Source organism: Jaculus jaculus, chromosome 12, assembly GCF_020740685.1.
Source record: "Jaculus jaculus isolate mJacJac1 chromosome 12, mJacJac1.mat.Y.cur, whole genome shotgun sequence".
NCBI classification, from domain to species: Eukaryota; Metazoa; Chordata; class Mammalia; order Rodentia; family Dipodidae; genus Jaculus; species Jaculus jaculus.
Window position 1 is genome coordinate 107907492 of NC_059113.1, and position 19362 is coordinate 107926853.

Here is a 19362-nt window from a genome sequence, read left to right on the forward strand (position 1 = left end):
CACTCTCCTGTCACTGTTTTCTGCCTGCTGTAGCAAAGGTGACGTGCAGCCTCTGCCCATGCTGTGCTTGCCCTGCATCAAGCCGCTCTCTGGAGACTGTAAGCCAGAACAGAAAAAATTCCTCCCATCAGCTACTTTTAATCAAATGCTTTATCTCAGCAACAGGGAAGGTAAACAGACACAAAACTGTCTTAGGGTATAAAGAGGACCAAGAAGGCCTGAGGGGTGAGAAAAGGGAGGATGGGGTGTATTAAGGGAATTATGCTCAACATACACCATGTATGTATGTATGTATGTATGTGTATATATATATATATATATATACACACACACACATACACACACACAGAAATGCTCCAATAAACTAAAAACACACAGAGGGGGGAAAAAAAGTTTCAGAGCTGGGCGCGGTGGTGCACGCCTTTAATCCCAGCACTAGGGAGGCAGAGGTAGGAGGATCGCCATGAGTTCGAGGCCACCCTGAGACTACATAGTGAATTCCAGGTCAGCCTGGGCCAGAGTGAGACCCTACCTCAAAAACAAAAAACAAAACAAAACAAAAGCTTGAATTGTATGAGTGGAAAAGCTCCTCTCTCTTCTTGTAAGACTGTATGAAAACCGCAGTGTCAGGTCTGCCACCTCTGTGAGTCACTGGCCCTTCTCTGGGCCTTCCCACCCAAACATCAGGAGATACTGCCACCGCTGTTGGGTGCCCACGAGCACGAGGTGGTGGGATCTTTTTTGCTGGAGATACTATGTGTCTTCGTTGCTAGACATGGAGAAATCAAGTGACTGACCTGGAAGCTTGCTAGCTCCTGACTTGCTTCCACAGCGCTAGGAGGAGCCGCCCGCCTGCAAGAGAGTCACCAATCATCCTTCTCAGCCGTGGATCGTGCAGGCCTCATTTCCAACCTGCCAGGCAAGATGCACCCGCTGGAGCAATAATGAACAAGTCTCATGGCAGTAACCAGCTGCTTTTTAATTAGTATCATTTTTATTTATTTATTATTTTTTGCAGAGGAATGAATAAATACGGGCGCGTCAGGGCCTCTAGCTGCCAGCAGCAAAGGCGCTCCAGGTGCATGTGCCACTTTATGTATCTGGCTTTGGGTGTGCCAGGGCCGCTTACCACTGAAAATGAACTCCACATGCATGTACCATTTTCTGCATCTGGCTTTACGTGGGTACTGGAGAAATGAACCTGGGTCATTAGGTCTTGCAGGCAAGCACCTTAACCAACTGAGCCCTCTCTAGCCCTAGCATGTTGCTCCGATACCCAAGGATGTACACTGCCAGTCAGTTTCCTTCTTCTTGTGAAGCTGTTTATCTTGTAACTGCACTGAGTCTGAGTATAAAACTTATCCTGATCCCGGCTTGCGAGTGTGTGGTTATGCACTTGCTTTATAACTACAGAACACACCTTACAGGAGCACGGTAGCCCACATGCTTGCAGAGAACCATGAGCGGGAATTTCAAGTGGGTTTTCCAGTCACTGGCCTCTCTTCCCTGCTGAGCTCCCTCCTCCACAGAGAAGAAAATGTTACTATGACCGGAAAATTCTCTAATTGATGAGGCAAAGTGTTGCTAGAAACTACCAGGCAGCTTGAAGTGTGATGGTCCTAAAGGCCTATGGGTTATTTCATGATAAGAATTTTAACCTAAGGCCCTGGAAACATAGATAATCCCCACTTTTGCCCTTCCCTAATCTACCACAGTTTCATGGTTCTCTCTGAAGCTGATCTAAAAACATCAGCACCCGAATTTCTCAGGAAAATAGCTTAGTTATCTACTTAAAAAGAAAATGAGGGCTGCAGAGATGGCTCAGAGGCTAAGGTGCTTGCCTGCCAAAGTCTAATGACCTGAGTTCAATTCCCCAGTTCCCACATAAGCCACACATGTGCCTGGAGTTTGTTTGCACCCTGGCATGCACATACTCTCTCTTTGCTTGCAAATAAATGAAGAAACTATATATGAAGAAAATAAGATGGGTATGATGGTGCACGCCTTTGAGTCCAACACTTTTAAGGCCAGCCTGGGGTACACTGAGCTTCAGGTCAGCCTGGTCTCTACTGAGTCCCTGCCTCAAAAAAAGAAAAGAATCAAGTTTTCAAGGAAGGAGAGATATTTGCTGATAATGCAGTAAAAGCCCTTCCTATTTTTATACTTTATTTAAGCAAAATTACAAAAATGGACTAGTTCATATTCAGAGCATGAAGACGTGATCATACTGCTCCTGTGCACGCTGTATAATGCAAACAGCAGCTCCTTGGCCGCCCAGGGGTGGGCTGGCGCTGGCCCAGCTCTGTGACGCCTCACAAGGGCGCGCTCCTCCAGCAGTGCAGTGAGCGCCACGTGCCTCCACACACCAAGGACACACGCTGCCCAGATCCACGTACATGGGCTGCTACACAGATCCTCTGTACTTTAAATTATTCCGTGGCTATTAACATTGTAGGGTGCTTTCAAAAGTCAAGAAATATTGAAATGTCTAGAAATATTCCAAATAGCAATAGTGTTGCATTGTCAATTTTATTTTCAAATTTTGATCATGAAAGAAAATAATAAAGCATACCAAAAATACCCAAACTAGGAGAATATTCAGATATGCAGATTCATGTTAGTTGATTGAATCCCATTTGCACATTTAAGATGCATTTTAATCTCTCAAGAAGCTGACCACGTTTAGCACCAAGAAAGGAACTTTACAGTAGCTTCCAGTCCGACTTCAGTATCCTGTTTAGGAAAAGAAATTCCGTGGATTCTAGATGAACACCCTCAATTAATAAGAAATCAAACTTGCGGCTGGGCGTCATGGCAAAGGACTCTAACCCCAGCACTTGGGAGGCAGAGGAAGGAGGATCTCCTTGAATCTGAAGCCTGCCTTGGTCAGCCTGGCTAGTGAGACGCTGCCTCAAGTAACCAAAGCAATCAAATTAAGATGTGCGTCATCCCGTCAGAGGGAGCAGGGCGCCCCGGTGGCACTACTTGATGTTGCGGACTACTCTTCCACAGTGGCTGGTCTTCATCTCGTCCAACGCCCGCTCGAGCTGCTGCGCCAGGTGCAGCAAGGTGGCCGGGTCTGTCTGCAGGACTCTGGTGTCGCGGTCGCCGTGCTGCGTCAGGTGCAGCTTCATTGTCACGGACGGTCTGACCTGCTGCCGGAGACTTCTGCTGGCAAGCTTCGAGGGGGAAGAGCACAGAACCATGTGTAATCTCGCCACAGCCTGCACATTCACTCTCCTCCCACCATGAGAAAGGCACAGCTAAGAGGAGTCACGGGCTGCGAAGTGCAAAGTAAGCTGCGGCCGGGCCTCCGTCCATCCCAGCACCCGGGAGGCAGAAGTAAGGGGGTGTCGTGAGTTTGAGGCCACCGTGAGACTAAAGAGGTTCTGGGACAGGCTGGACTAGACGGAGACCTTGCCCCAAAAAACAAAAGCAAACAAACAACCCCTCCCCCCGAACCAAAAACTAAAAGAAAAACAAAAAGATTTTTATAAAAAACCGAAAAACTGAGACTACAAATGATACTTTATGGTATGGAAAGAGTCCCTAAACATGATACAGTGAAGCACACACCACAAAGCAAACCGATTAACCACATGAACATTACTACATTTTCTTCAAAGGGTACCTTAAGATGGAGAGAGGACAGACCCTTAAAAAGAAAAAGGTATTTTGCATTATTCATATAACTAAAAAAATTAGTGGTCAAGTATATAACTCCTCTGATACAATAAGAAAAAAGACCCAAAACACCTAAGAAAAGAATTTCAGAAGATCTAAGTAAAAATTTCAAGGCATATATAGATAAAATCTTGGCTGTTAAGAAGGACTAATATGAGGCAGCAGCACTCAGCCCCAGGGCACCAGTGTGGTCTAGAGAGCACCGTGCTTCCCAAGGAGCCGGAAGAAGCCGAGCTGGCAGGCAGCACGGGGCGGGGCGGCAGGCCCTGCTCTGCGAGAAGGCAGGAGGGGTCAGAGCGCGTTCAGAGGAGCAGAGAAAGGACAGGAAGCCAACCTGAGGAGATTTCAAGTAGGTATTAACTTTCAACCTGGGAACTCACTCTGTCGTCTCAGGGTGGTCTTGAACTCAGGACATTCCTCCTACCTCTGCCTCCTGAGTGCTGGGATTAAACGTGTGCACCACATCTGGCAAGATTCACATTTTTGCTATTTTTTTAAAAATTATTTATTTATTAGAGAAAGAGAATGAGAGAGAGAAGGAGAGAGAGATAGAGGATGAATGGGTGTGCCAGGACCTCTAGCCACTGCAAATGTACTCCAGACACATGTGCCACCTAGTGGATCTGGCTTATGTGGGACCTGGAGAATTGAACCTAAATCTTTAGGCTTCGCAGATATGTGCCTTAACTGCTAAGCCATCTCTCCAGGCCATTTTTGCATCTTTAAAGACACTTAAATAAAAGAGCCACGGCAGCACACAGTTCTCATCCCATTACTACAAGCTGAGATGCGGAGGCAGAAGGATCACAAGCCCAGGAGCCTGAGACCAGCCTGGGTAACACTGAGATCTCCAGATCCTACATCATAGCTGGTCAGGACTGCAAGCCCAGCCCCTGGGAGCGAGACGAGAATCACTGGAGCCCTGCGAGCTCTGGAATCAGCAGAGACCAGCTCAAAACAAGACCAGGTGGAAGACATGGAGTGGGCTGTTCTACTTTAGCCACCCACAGCAAGAAGCACCCCACTGCAGACAACGGTACCACCATATAGGGCACCACGCCACACATACACACATCAAATATATTTAAAAACAAAAACCGTAAATCTCACAAAAATGTTTTGCAAAAGCAGCCAGACACAATAAAAGGTTTGCTGGTCTTTCTGTTTATGGTTTTTGATGCTGGGGATTGACCCCAGGGCCTCACCCAAGCCATGGTGCCCTACCACACTGTCCTATGTCCAGCCCCCATCACTGCACACAGATGAAAAAGATGTAAAAGCCTGTTGTGAGAAGTCAAGATGCCGGTTACCTTTGGAAAGAAGGGAAGAAGCAATCATCGACAGGAGACATGAGAATGCCTCTCAGGCAAAAGTAATCAGGTAAGTAGATCCCAAGCTTTACGTAGTTCTTATATTCAATGTCAGGTTGCAAAAGCACAAACAAAAGAGCCATACCTGCACATCTAGTCGCCATTCGAGGTTGTGGTAACTGGGAAGCTCTGGTGCTAACTCACTCAGAATTGCTCTGATCTCCTTTCTGTTGTCGGAATAAAGCTGAAGTAACAAGTTGTTCAGTTCTTCAGAGAACCCCAGAGCAGAAATAGACTCTTGGAAATCCAGCTCAGAAATCTGAACGAAAATGGAGTTTAACAGAACATCAAGACTTATCTTTGCTTAGTAAATGCTAAGATACTTATTAGTCACAAAAGGTATGTATATATAGGGGCTGGAGAGATGGCTTAGTGGTTAAGGCATTTGACTGCAAAGCCAAAGGGCCCAGATTTGTTTCCCAAGGACCCACGTTAGCCAGATGCACAAGGGGGAGCATGTGTCTGGAAATTCATTTGCAGTGACTGGAGGCCCTGACATGCCCATTCTCTCTTGTTCTCTGCCTCTATCTCTCTCTTTCTTAACTAAATAAAATATATAAAAAAGTATATTATATCCCCTAATTGTCTGTAACATGCCTTAAAGACAATCATCATGTGCCATTCCAAAATTTAGGGGATGGGTATGGGTCCCGCTATAGCCCAGAATGACCTGGGATTCACTATGTAGTCTCTAGTGATCCTCCTACCTCTGCCTCCTGAGTGCTGAGATTCAAGGCATGTACCACCATGCCCAGCCAAGATGCCCAGTTTTGTTGCTGACTTTTCAAGCATGTATTGCTAATATGCAGATAACAAGCTGTTTTGCTTCTTCTCTCTCTTAGGTGACACACACGTCACATGATTTTAAAACATGCAGAATCAGAGACAAACATCATTAATCCTAGCAAGAGGTTTTCCTATCAGCTGATGATGAGATGGTTATCATTTGGGTATTCATCACTTAGGTGAGTCTTCACAAATTCTCTTAGGACTCAGTAACATTATTAACACACAGGTGCCTAACACAACTAAGATGCGTAGTAACATCTGTACTTTTATTCCTATGCATGTGGCACCATATGCCAAGGTCTCTTGCTTGCAAATGAAAGCCAGACATGGGAGATACATGTGCCATTATTTGCATCTGGCTTTAGATTGATGCTGGAGAACTGAACCCAGGTCGGCAGGCTTATAAGCAAGTGCCTTTAACCAATGTACCATTTCTTCAACCCTAGCTGTAACTATATCTTTTTCTTTTCTTTCTTCTTCTTTTCTTTTTTGTCATCTCAGGCTGGCTTTGAACTCAGTGTTCCTCCTACCTTTGCCTCCCTAGTCCTGGGATTAAAGGCATGCACCACCACATCGGGCTTAAATTTAGCTTTCCTTAGAAGAGCCTGGCATGTTTTTCTTTTTAAAATATTTACTTTTATTTATTTGCTTATTTGAGAGAGAGAGAGAAAGACAGAGAGAGGGAAAGAATGGGTGCGTCAGGGCATCCAGCCACTGCAAATGAACTCTAGACATGTGCCAACTTACGCATCTGGCTTATGTGGGTCCTGGAGAATCGAACCTGGGTCCTTAGGTTTTGCAGGCAAGCACTTTAACAGCTAAGCCATCTCTCCAGCTCTTCTTTTTTGAGGATCCAGGTACTACAGAAGCTGTCAGCAGCCCTTACTTACCATGAGCTTCGAGCTCTCAGCGAGGAGGTATGTCAGTCCTTCCACACCATGCTGGATCGTGTCACTACTCACACTGAGTTTTCCTAAGAAAGAAAAAGGGAACAAATCATTGTGTGAAATGTATTCTTTTGTTCAAAGTCCTCTTTGGCAGGAATGGTGGTGTATGACTGTTTTTTTGGGGGGGGGAGGGGGAGTTTCATGGTAGTGTCTCACTCTAGCTCAGGCTGACCTGGAATTTACTAGTCTGAGGGCGGCCCTGAACTTATGGTGATCCTCCTACCTCTGCCTCCCAAGTGCTGGGGTTAAAGGCGGGCGCCACCACGGCCGGCAGTGGTGTATGTCTTTAATCCCAACACTCAGGAGGCACAGGTAGGAGGATCACTAAGTTCAAGGTCAGCCTGGGCTACAGCGAGACTCTACCTCAAAACAAAACAAACAAGCAAACTTAACATTATTCCACTGTTTCTTTATTATTTATTTATTAGACAAGAGACAGTGAGCGAGAAGGGGCATGCCAGGGCCTCTAGCCATAGTTAACGAACTCCAGACACATTACACCAGTATATGCATCTGGCTTATGGGGGTTCTGGGGAGTCGAACTTGTCCTTAGGCATTGCATGCAGGCAGCACTTTAACCACTAAGCCATCTCTCCAGGCCCATCCCATGTTTTCAAAGAGGACCACTAACAGTTGGGCTGGGCTGCCTGTTCTCATTTGGCTCCGTTTGTTTTGTTTTGTTTTTCGAGGGAGGGTCTCACTCTAGCTCAGGCTGACCTGGACTTCACTATGGAGTCTCAGGGTGGCCAGGAACTCTCAGCGATCCTCCTACCTCTGCCTCATGAGTGCTGGGATTAAAGGCGTGTGCCACCACGCCTGGCTCAATTCCTTCTTAAAAATTTTATTATATTTTTACTGACAACTTCCATAATTTTAGACAATATCCTATAGTAATTCCCTCTCCCCACTTTCCCCTTAGAAACTCCACTCTCCATCATATCACCTCCCCCTCTCAGTCTCTCTTTTATTTTGATGTCATGCTCTTTTCCTCTTCTTATGATGGTCTCGTGTAGGTAGTGTCAGGCGCTGTGAGGTCATGGATATCCAGGCCATTTTATGTCTAGTCCTACCCTTCCTTTGGCTCTTACATTGTTTCTGCCACCTCTTCCGCAACAGACCCTGAGCCTTGGAAGGTATGATAGAGATGTTTCAGGGCTGTCTGCTCCTTTTTTAAAGAAATATTTTTGGCGGGCACGGTGGTGCACGCCTTTAATTCCAACACTCGGGAGGCAGAGGTTGGAGGAACACTGTGAATTTGAGGCCAGCCTGGACTATATAGTGGTTTCCAGGTTGCAGTGGGCTACAGTGAGACCCTACCTTAAAAACAAAAGAAAAAAAAAAACAGAAAAAGAAAAACATTTTTGGCAGGCATGGTGGCACATCCCTTTAGTTCCAGCATTCAGGAGATAGAGGTAGGATTGCTGTTTGAGGCCAGCCTGTGACTACATAGTGAACTCACGGCGATCCTCCTACCTCTGTCTCCCGAGTGCTGGGATTAAAGGCGTGTGCCACCACGCCTGGCTTCTCCACCACTTTTTGAAAAATTTTTAAAAAATATTTATTAATTTATTTGAGACAGAGAGTCAGAGAGAAAGAATGGGTGTGCCAGGGCCTTCAGCCACTGCAAAGGAACTCCGGACCCATGCGCCCCTAGTGGGTCCTGGGGAATCTGGGTCCTTTGGCGGCTCAGGCAAGTGCCTTAACCACTGAGCCATCCCTCCAGCCCCGAACTCCCTTTCTTACTGGCTGCGCTTTCGTAGATCTTGGGGTTCGATCCCCGCCTCAGGAACTCCACGGCGATCCGCCCAAACTCCACGACCACTGCAACGCAAGCGAGGAGGGCGTGAGCGCGGGCTCCCCGCCGGCCCCCGGCCCGCCCGGCCGCCCGCCCGCGCCCGCCGGCCCCCCGGCCGCCCGGCCGCGCCCTCACCCGCGGCGTCCACGCGCGGCAGGAAGGCCAGGTGCCCCCGGTGCTCCTCCGACAGCTCCAGCAGCATCCTCCCCGCCCGCGGCCCCGCCCCTTCCGGCGCTCGCGTCCCCGAGGAGAAGCGTCCGGCGCCGCCTCACAGCCCGAGCTTTGGGTTCCGGGCTGTGGCGGCCCGGCCCGCGGCCCACGGCTGCGGCGCTGCGGGCGCGGGGGTGCGCTGTGCGGCGGAGCCCGCGGGGATCAACCGTGCTGCCCGCGGGGAGAGAGCGCAGCGCTACACGTGCGGAGTGGGGCGCTCAGAAGCAACCCCACCTGCCCGCTTGTGTTTGCAACACTTGATCAAACACAGGAGCGTTCTTACAGTTCGTAGGAAACCTGCGCGTAGGCCATTTCTATGTCCCGTAGAGAAAAGGGAACAGACAAGTTAAGCAACCGAAGCTTCGGGCATTAGCTGGCACACAACTGTTCTCATGCTATTGATTCCATTTAATAGTTCCAATAGCCATGGCCTCCTTTGCACAAATGAAGAAAGAAGGATCAGAAGATGTATGTGTTGAAACTGGGAGGAGGCTCTTAGATCCCTTGCCCATCTGCCTTCGGTGCAGCAGGCTGAACGCTGAAGGCTTGTAATCTAGAGAAAAAGTAATGTTTGCAGCCGGGCATCGGGCTTGAAAGTTCGAGGCCACCCTGAGACTACATAGTGAATTCCAGGACAGCTTGGGCTAGAGCGAGACCCTACCTAGCAAAATCTAGTAATAGCAACCACAACAACAACGTTTGGGTTTTTTTGGTGTTAAGGATTAAACCCAGGACTTCACATATGCTAAATAAGTTCTATGCTACTGAACAGTATCTCCAATCTCTGAAACAAGATTTGAGTTGTCTATATTGAGATAAAGATCTTTGTGATGAGAAATGACACATACTTTCAGGATTCAGATCAATGTCACTGGTTTTACTCATCTTTTCATTCATTTATTTGCAAGGACAGAGATGTGGGAATTTGGGCGCACCAGGGCCTCTTACCAATGCAAAGGAACTACAGACTCCATGTGCCACTTTGTGAATCTGCCTTTACATGGGTACTGGGGACCCGAACCTGATCTGGCAAGCTTTGCAAACAAACATTTTGACCACTGAACCATCCCCCAGCCCAATTTTATTTTATTTATTTACTTTATTTTTATTTTTGTTTTTTTGAGGTAGGGTCTCACTGTAGCCCAGGCTGACCTGAAACTCACCCTGTAGTCCCAGGATGACCTCCAACTCACAGTGATCCTCCTGCCTATGCCACCCAAGTGCTGGGATTAAAAACGTGCACCACCACACCCAGATAAATGTCACTATTCTTATTTTTTGAGGCTGTATGAGAATTTTGTCACTTTTCAAACTTTCTTCTCATCTATTTTGATTCAAAGATGAGAGAAAGTAGAATGTTAATTTACAGGAATATGATTCTTTTGGTGAGGGAAAAGGAGAGGGAGGGAAGAAGACATCACTGCTAGCTTCTATATCTAGGAGTGTTGGAGATCCAATTCACAAGTTCACCTCTTTCTGTAATCTAAGTCTCCCAGGCAGAAGTGAACATTGGAAGTTTTTCCAGCTCTTCTCTGTGTCAACCTCATCTTTTAAAAAGTATCTATCTATTTATTCATTTGCAAGCAGAGAGAGTGGGAGGGTGGAGGAATGGGCACACCATGCCACCAGCTGCTGCAGATGAACTCCAGTACATACACCACTGTGCATCAGGCTTTGCATGGCTACTGGGGAATGAAGTATAGGCCACTAGGCTTTGCAGGCAAGTGTCTTAACCACCAAGAAATCTCTCCAACCCTCATTTTTTTTTTTTTTAACGTAGGGTCTCATTCTAGCTTAGGCTGACCTGGAATTCACCATGTAGTCTCAGGGTGACCTTGAATCCATGGTGATCCTCCTACCTCTGCCTCCCAAGTGCTGGGATTAAAGGTGTGCACCACCATGCCAGGCCCAAACCCTCAGTATTTAAAAGAGGTAAAATCTTTCTTTTTCAAAGTTTTATTAACAACTTCCATGATTGTAAAAAATATCCCATGGTGCCGGGCGTGGTGGCGCACACCTTTAATCCCAGCACTTGGGAGGCAGAGGTAGGAGGATCGCCGTGAGTTCGAGGCCAGCCTGAGACTACATAGTGAATTCCAGGTCAGCCTGGGCTACAGTGAGACCCTACCTCAAAAAAAAATCAAAAAACCAATATATATATATATATCTCCATCCCATGGTAATACCCTCCCTTCCCCCACTTTCCCCTTTGAAACTCCATTCTCCATCATATCCCCTCCCCATCTCAATCAGTCTCTAAAAGAGGTAAAATCTTGTACTGATACTTAACAACAGAGCACATACAAATGTAATATAAGTGCATGAGAAAGTATTAAACATCATAGTCGTCAGGAAATTGAAAATGAAAACCAATGATATGCCATTGCAAATCCATGTGACCATGGCTTAGTGGCAGACTGCTTCCCTTGCATGCACCAGGCCCTGGATTTGCCCCCAATACTTCAAAAATAAAAAGGAAGGAAGGAAATCAAATCTCCTAGAATGATCAAAAATGAATGCCTATGACAGCAAAGCTTCATGAGACGTGTGGAAGAGAATGCTTACAAACTGCTGGTGTAAGTGTGAAATCTTAAAACTACTTTGGAGAACTCTTGGGCAATTTCTTAGAACATTAGGTATACATTTACCTTGTTATTGAACAATTCCATTCCTAGGTATTTACCCAAAACAAATAAGAACACAAATCCGGAAAAAGAGTTTACAGTAGTGTTTATTCATGCTTTATTCCTACATCAAAAGTGGAGACAGTGGAAGTGTCATTGCAGTTGAACAGATCATATGGAGCATTCATAATTAGAACACTAACTACTAACTCAGTAAGTGGTAAAGCATGTACTACTAGGGCGGGTGTGGAGGCTCATACCTGTAATCCTAGCACTTGGGAGGCAAGGCAGGAGGGTTGTGTGGAGTTCCAGGCTGGTCAGAATTACATGGTAACATCTTCTCTCAAAAACAAGACATAGCTGGGCGTGGTGGCGCACCCCTTTAACCCCAGCACTGGGGAGGCAGAGGTCAGAGGATCATCATGAGTTCGAAGCCACCCTGAGACTACCTGGTGAGTTCCAGGTCATCCTGGGCTACAGTGAGACCCTACCTCGAAAAACAAAACAAAAAAAAGTGCAACTGTATAAATGAATTTCACAACACTAAGTCAAGAAAAATAACTCACTCAAAAGTGAACTATTGGGCTGGAGAGATGGCTTAGCGGTTAAGCGCTTGCCTGTGAAGCCTAAGGACCCCGGTTCGAGGCTCGGTTCCCCAGGTCCCACGTTAGCCAGATGCACAAGGGGGCGCACGCGTCTGGAGTTCGTTTGCAGAGGCTGGAAGCCCTGGCACGCCCATTCTCTCTCTCTCCCTCTATCTGTCTTTCTCTCTGTGTCTGTCGCTCTCAAATAAATAAATAAAAAATGAACAACAAAAAAATTAAAAAAAAAAAAGTGAACTATTGTTCAGGTGTGGTGGTATATGCCTTTAATCCCAGCACTTGGGAAACCAAGGTAGGAGGATTGCTGAGAGTTTGAGGCCAGCCTGAGACTACATAGTGAATTCCAGGTCAGCCTGGGCTAGCAAGACCCTACCTCAAGAAAAATCTCTCAAAATAAAAAAAAGGTGAACTATTACATAATTCAAATGTTTTAGAAATCTTGTGTGGAGAGATTTCAATCAGAATAGCAATTTCCTCTGCATATAGATATTGGTTTAGGAGCTTAAAGAAGCGTTCTGTGGGTTTCTAGGCTATTCTGCAGGCCTATGGGGTATTGTTGACACAGATGCATGATCGTTAGGCCCACTGAACATTACACTTATCATTTATACAGTTCCCTGTAAGCTTTACCATAAAAAGGTGTTTCAGTCGAAGTTACAAAGGTGTCAGAGATTAGACCTACATACTGGTAACTCTCCTAGGGACCTTCTTATACAGAATTTTATTTCAAGTATTCATTTTATTGTGTTCGACATTTATATGACTTTAAAATCCTAAAGAATTAAAATGAGTTCAGGAAAACAAAGTAGGAGATACAATGAAAGTTCTGTCATTCTGTATCCCATCCTTAGCTCCCCTCCCCCACAACAACAACTAGCCTGAATTTATGAATTCTCCCTCAGACTCTACTACCAAAAAGAGGCCTTTAATCCTAGCACTACGGAGGGAGAGGTAGGGGGATCACTGTGAGTTCCAGGCCAGCCTGAGGCTACAGAGTGAGTTCTAGGCCAACCTGGGCTACAGTGAGAGGCTACCTTGAAAAACAAAACAGAAACAACAAGTTCACCTGAAGGGTGGAGTCTAGGGAAGCTGTGAAGCGGGGCAGGCATGCGGTGCTGGCACTGTTCAGGACGATGCTGACATTAGAACTGGAGGTTCTGTTGGACCAGGTCTTTGCCCAAACCAGGGTTGCCATGGTTTTTTATAATTTTGGGAAGGTTTGCACCCGCGGTCAGACTTCCTTGAGTAGTCAGAGTAGAAATGCTCTTTTTGGCCAAGACTCTTGCTATTCCTAACTGTTGGAGCCACCGTTTCTCCTTAAAGGCACTGTAAGGAAACAAAGACATAATTTACAAGGCTCAGTTTCATGCCTATACATTGCTCAAAGGATGAAAATCTTCATGTTGATTTTTTAAAAATTTGATTTATTTATTTATGAGAGAGAAAGAGAGCGGGAGAGGGAAGGAGGGAGAGAGAAAGAGGTAGAGAGAATGAATGGGCATACCAGGGCCTCTAGCCCCTGCCCCCCCCCCCCCAAGAAAAAACAAAACTCCAGGTGTATGTGTCACCTTGTGTATATGACTTTACATGGGTGGTGGTTTGATTCAGGTGTTCCCCATAAATTTAGGTGTTCGGCATGCCATGTCCTCAGCTGATGGCAGTTTGGGAATTAGAGCCTCCTGGACGCAGTGATTGTTAGGTGTGGGCTTACAGGTGTTGTAGCCAGCTTCCTCTTGCCAGTGTTTGGCACACTCTCCTGTTGCTGCTGTTTGCAAGAAGGTGATGTCCACCCTCTCTGCTCATGGTATCATTTTTCCTTGCCTTCGTGGAACTTCCCCTTCTAGTCTGTAAGCCAGAGCAAACCCTTCCTCCCACAAGCTGCTCTTGGTCTGTGATTTTTGCCAGCACTGCGACCTGACTGTAGCAACACTGGGAAATCGAACCATGGGTCCCTAAGCTTTGCAGGCAAGTGCTTAGCTGCTGAGCCAGCTCTCCAGTCCACTGTGTGCCTCGCTTAGTAGATAGGATGTAAGATACAAATGACAGTCTTTCTAAACCCAGTTCCTTGTGATGCAATGGTAATGGATCTTCCCAAGGAAAGACTAAACATGTGGAACGTACGGTTAGAAATCAAAAGCCTCCCCCTGTCACGTAGGATTTCAGGGTTGAAACTTCTCTATCTGTATCTTCCAGGTGGCCCTGTGCAACACGTCCTTCCTGGGCCAGACGTCCTGCAGGCTTGTAAACTAACTGCAGAGTCATCCCCCAGCCAACAGTAGTGGTTTTTATTTGTTTGTTTTAGTGCTTTTTGAGGTAGGGTCTCACTCTGGCTCAAGCTGACCTGGAATTCACTCTGTAGTCTCAGGGTGGCCTCGAACTCACTGTGGTCCTCCTACCTCAGCCTCCTGAGTGCAGGGATTGAGGTGTGAGCCACCACACCCAGCCTCCCTTTCTTCTTTACTACTTTTCATCCTTAAATGTTTTACTTATTTTTTTTTTTTTTTGAGAGAGAGGCAGACAGACAGATATAGGTAGATAGACTGATTGCTAGATAGGGAGAATGGACACACCAGGGCCTCTAGCCACTGAAAATCTAGTGATTTTAGCTTTACATGGGTACTGTGGAGTTGAACTTGGGTTCTTAGGCTTTGTAGGTAAGTGCCTGAACTGAGTCATGTCTCCAGACCCAACTCTTAAAAAAAAAAAAAAAACCACTTTATTTTTATTTATTTATTTGAGAGACAGAGTAAGCGAGAGAGAAAGAGGCAGAGAGAGGAAGAGAGAGAATGGGCATGCCAGGGCCTCCAGCCACTGCAACCGAACTTCAGACACGTGCACCCTTGTGCATCTGGCTTATGTGGGTCCTGGGGAATTGAACTGGGGTCCTTTGGCTTTGCAGGCAAACGCCTTAACCACTAAGCCATCTCTCCAGCCCCAACTCTTATACTCTTGTCTTCTTTTGCTTGAGTTCTGGCTGTTTCATACCTCCCTTTTCACACATTTCAGCAAGATTTGTCTTCCACAGAACTTATTTTGTGGTTTACCTTATAGAAAACACTCTCTGTGATGTTCTTACTTAACTTGCTGCCCAGTGGAGAGGAGAGCACACAGCAAAGTCGCCCGGCCATAGGAGATGCCATCTGTCTTAGCATCTCGTCTCCAGCCAGCCTCTCCCAGCCTCAAGGGTGCTTGTTGCAAATCCACCCGTTTTCCTGAAAACTCAGTTTTGTGCCTGGCCCTTCACAAAACAGTGCCTTCGACCATGTCACCACCTCTACCAGAGTCCTTTCCTTCATACTAACCCTCTTGTGTTGCAAAGTTCTGTGAGTTTTTTTTTTTAAAGCAAACTTGCATAAATAATTTGAATTTGACAGACATGGATCTAGGTCAAAAGTATTTAGGAGGCTGGAGAGATGACTTAGTGGTTAACATGTTTGCCTGCACAGCATAAGGACCCAGGTTCGGCTCCCCAGAATCTATGCAAGCCAGATGCGCATGGTGGCACATGCATCTGGAGTTCGTTTGCAGTGCTACAGGCCCTGGTGTGCCCATTCTCAATCTCTCTCTCTCTCATAAATAAATAAAACTAAAATATAAAAATTAGCAGTTTAAGAAGTTTTAAAATAGTACTTCTGAGGCTAGAGAGATAGCTCGGCAATTAAAGGCACTTGCTTGCAAAGCCTGAGGGTCCAGATTCAATCCCCAGTACCCACATAAAGCTAGATGCACAAACTGGTGCAGCATCTGGCAGGAGGCCCTGGTGTGTCCATGCTCACACACTCTCTGCCTCTGTCTCGCTCTCAAGTAAATAAATACATGTAAATAAGTAATACGATGTTCAGAGTCCATCCTGCTTCTTCGCCTGGTACCTGAATGCTGGCTTTTTTTTTTTTTAATTTTGGTTTATTTTTATTTATTTGTTTGAAAGTGACAGAGAGAGAGAAAGAGAGAGAAAGAATGGGCACACCACGGTCTCCAGCCACTGCAAACGAACTCCAGATGTGTGTGTCCCCTTCTGCATCTGGCTAACGTGGGTCCTGGGGAATCAAGCCTCGAACTGGGGTCCTTAGGCTTCACAGGCAAGCGCTTAACTGCTAGGCCATCTCTCCAGCCCGAATGCTGGCTTTTTTGCATTTATTCATCAACCCACTTGTGGAGTACTTCCGGCATGTCAGACACAGTTCAATGTGCTGGAGATACAGAAGTGAACAAACACACACAGTGTTCCTTTTCTAAACGAGAATAAAAATAGAGCAGAGGGTTCCTCTTTCCTGTGGAGCGCAGCCCGTCGAGGAGCGTTGCCATTCCTGTCTGTCCTCAGTCTACGCTCAGCCTTCTGGACCCATCTCCCCACTGGAGCCTCATTAACCTGCGCTTCAGCTCATGAACCTCATTAGAGGCAGGTGATACGCAGTGAAGAAGGCTGCTGGGCGTGGTGGTGCACGCCTTTAATCCCAGCACTCGGGAGGCAGAGGAAGGAGGATAGCCGTGAGTTCGAGGCCACCCTGAGACTCCATAGTGAATTCCAGGTCAGCCTGGGCTAGAGCGAGACCCTACCTCAAAAAACAAAACAAAACAAAACAAAAAAAGAAGAAGAAGAAGAAGAAGGAGGAGGAAGAGGAGGAGGAGTAGGAGGAGGAGGCTTCCAGACACATGCCAGAGTTATCAGCTGACCTGTGTTTAGCCCAGGCTGTTTTCTAGGTGGAAGAGTAAGACGTGGGCCTCTGACCACAGTCACTGTCATGTCTACAGAAGCCACATGACCTCATCAAGCCAGGTTCCCTTTAGCACCTGGACTGTGTTAACTGGGGCAGACCTGTCTTTGTGTGTTTGTTTTTTGTGTTTGATTTTTCAAGGTAGGGTCTTGCTCTGTAATCCAGGCTGACCTGGAATTCACTCTGTTGTCTCAGGGTGGCCTCAAACTCATGGCAATCCACCTACCTCTGCCTCCTGAGTGCTGGGGTTAAAGGTGTGCTCCACCATGCCTGGTTTAGAACAATCTTTTTTTTTTAAAGAAATGTTTATTTATTTTCAAGTAGAGAGAGATAGAGAGAAAACAGACAGGGAGAATGGGTGTGCCAGGGCCCCCAGTTGCTGCAAATGAACTCTGGATGCATGCACCACTTTGTGCATTTGGCTTTATGTGGGTACTTGGGAATCAAACCAGGGTCATTAGGCTTTTCAGGCAAGCACCTTAACTGCTGAGCCATCTCTCCATCCCAGAACCATCTTTGATTCAATCCTGAGAAGTATAATTTCATGAATCCAGAGTTTCATAATGACAAGTGGTCCAGCGAGAGCTCTCAGACGATGCCCGATGAACTAACTGTGAGCAGTTCTGGTTTGAGAGGCCGTCCCCCATACAACTCCCAGTGCTGGGCGGCGTTTGAGAGGCCCTCACCCCATTCCCTGGGATGTTTTCTGAAGGCTCACATCAGGTTCTTTCCCATCGCCTGCCTGTGGCACTAGCTTGGCACTGGTGTGTGGCACCATCAGATAGCTGATGTCCCCTGCTGTTGTGCATGTCCTTTGGGCCATGAGCTGGACTGGTCATCTAGGGATGAGCCCATCTGTCTGGGTTGACTGGTTGCCTTAGCCAGGCCTCAGTGACTGCTGGGAGGGACATGAGTCAGACCAAAAGAAGGACGCAGAGGCATGAGACTCTAGGGCCCCCCTTCTTCCCACAGCCCACCAACAGAAGAAGACTGAACAGATTCTGGTAAAAATGCACCTGAAAGTAAGTAGAAGAAGGTGGGGAGAAAATGGAGGGTGTGAGTAGAGGGAAGAGAAAAATGAGAAAAATATTAGGAGTTGCGGTAAAGACACACACACACACACACACACACACACACACACAAGAATCTTAAAAACAAAGTTTCTAGAGCCAGGCATGGAGGCACAGGCCTTAATCCCAGTACTTGGGAGGCAGAGGTAGAAGGATTGCCATGGCCAGCCTGGGACTACAGAGTGAGTTCCAGGTTAGCCTGGGCTATAGTGAGACCCTACCTTGAAAACAATAACAAGAAAATGTTAACATTATAACTTTATAAAAAATATAAATGATGGGCTTAAGAGATGGCTTAGTGGTTAAGGCACTTGCTTGCAAAGCCTAAGGACTAAGATTTAATTCCCAAGTACCCACATAAGCCAGATGCACATGGTAGTGCATGCATCTGGAGTTTGTTTGCAGTGGCTAGAGGCCCTAGTGTGCCCATTCTCCCTCTCTATCTGCCTCTCTCTCTCTCAAAGAAATAAATAAAAATAAAAATATTTTTTAAATTGGTTGGAAGCCCTGTCGCATCCATTCTCTCTCTCTCCCTCTTTCCCTCTCTCAAATAAATAAAAACAAAAATGAATTTCACAGGGGGTATATTGAGAAAAACAACCAGACATTAAAAAGTATATCATAGTCAAGTGTGGTGGTGCACACCTTTGATCCCAGCACTTGGGAGGCAGATGTAGGAGGATCACTGTGAGTTCCAGGCCAGCCTGGGAATACAGAATGAGTTTCAGATCAGTCTGGGCTACAATGAGACCCTACCTCAAAAACAAAAAAAACAGGGATAGAGGGATGGCTTAGAGGTTAAGGCACTTGCCTGGAAAGCCTAAGGACCTAAGTTCAAATCCCCAGGACCCATGTAAGCCAATTGCACAAAGTGGTACATGCATCTAGAGTTTGTTTGCAGTGGCTGGAGACTCTGACATGCCCATTCTCACTCACTCTCTCTCTCTCAAATAAATAAATAAATAAATAAATTTAAAGAACTAACAAAAAAAGGAAAAGAAAAAATATGTGACATGATATATCATAATCAGGATATTTAATCTTCACTGAGAATGATGGTTATAAGCCGGGGCATAGTGGCACATGCTTTTAATCACAGCACTTGGGTGGCAGAGGTAGAGAATTGCCATGAATTCAAGGCCACCCTGAATCTACATAGTTAATTCCAGGTCAGCCTGAGCTAGAGTGAAACCCTACCTCAAAAAAAAAAAAAAAAAAAAAAAAAAAAGAGAGAGAGAGAGAGAGAGAGAGAGAGAGAGAAAGAGAAAGAGAAAGAGAGAGAATGATGGTTATGGCTGGAGAGATAGCTCAGCAGTTAAGGTGCTTGCCTGCAAAGCCTAAGAACCCAGGTTTGATTCCTCAGTACCCATGTAAAGCTAGATACACAAGGTAACACATGCATCTGGAGTTCATTTGCAGCAGCTGGAGGTCCTGGTGTGCCTATCTTCTCTGTCTCTCTTTTTATCTCTCTCTCTCTTTCTCTGTCTGAAAATATATATATAAGAATGATGGTTATATTTGAGAGTGGTTGCTGTTATTTTTCCAAGCTTTCGTAC

General features: G+C 46.2%; 2 protein-coding genes across 2 annotated transcripts in view; both read right to left on the reverse strand.

Annotated features, from left to right (window-relative positions):
- Positions 1-2510: 2510 nt before the first annotated feature.
- Commd2 (COMM domain containing 2) lies at positions 2511-8803 on the reverse strand. The gene is made up of 5 exons (XM_045131274.1): positions 8721-8803; positions 8534-8611; positions 6734-6816; positions 5140-5313; positions 2511-3179 (listed from the first exon to the last, which is right to left on the reverse strand). The coding sequence occupies exons 1-5, from the start codon at positions 8785-8787 to the stop codon at positions 2982-2984; spliced, it is 600 nt and encodes a 199-aa protein (XP_044987209.1). The 5' UTR covers positions 8788-8803; the 3' UTR covers positions 2511-2981.
- Positions 8804-12311: 3508 nt separating this feature from the next.
- Positions 12312-19362, reverse strand: part of Ankub1 (ankyrin repeat and ubiquitin domain containing 1) — a 29442-nt gene continuing 22391 nt past the window's right edge. The window contains exon 7 of the mRNA XM_045130641.1: positions 12312-13347. Within this exon, the coding sequence (XP_044986576.1) occupies positions 13164-13347 (184 nt within the window). The 3' untranslated portion in view covers positions 12312-13163. The remainder of the gene's footprint in view (positions 13348-19362) is intronic.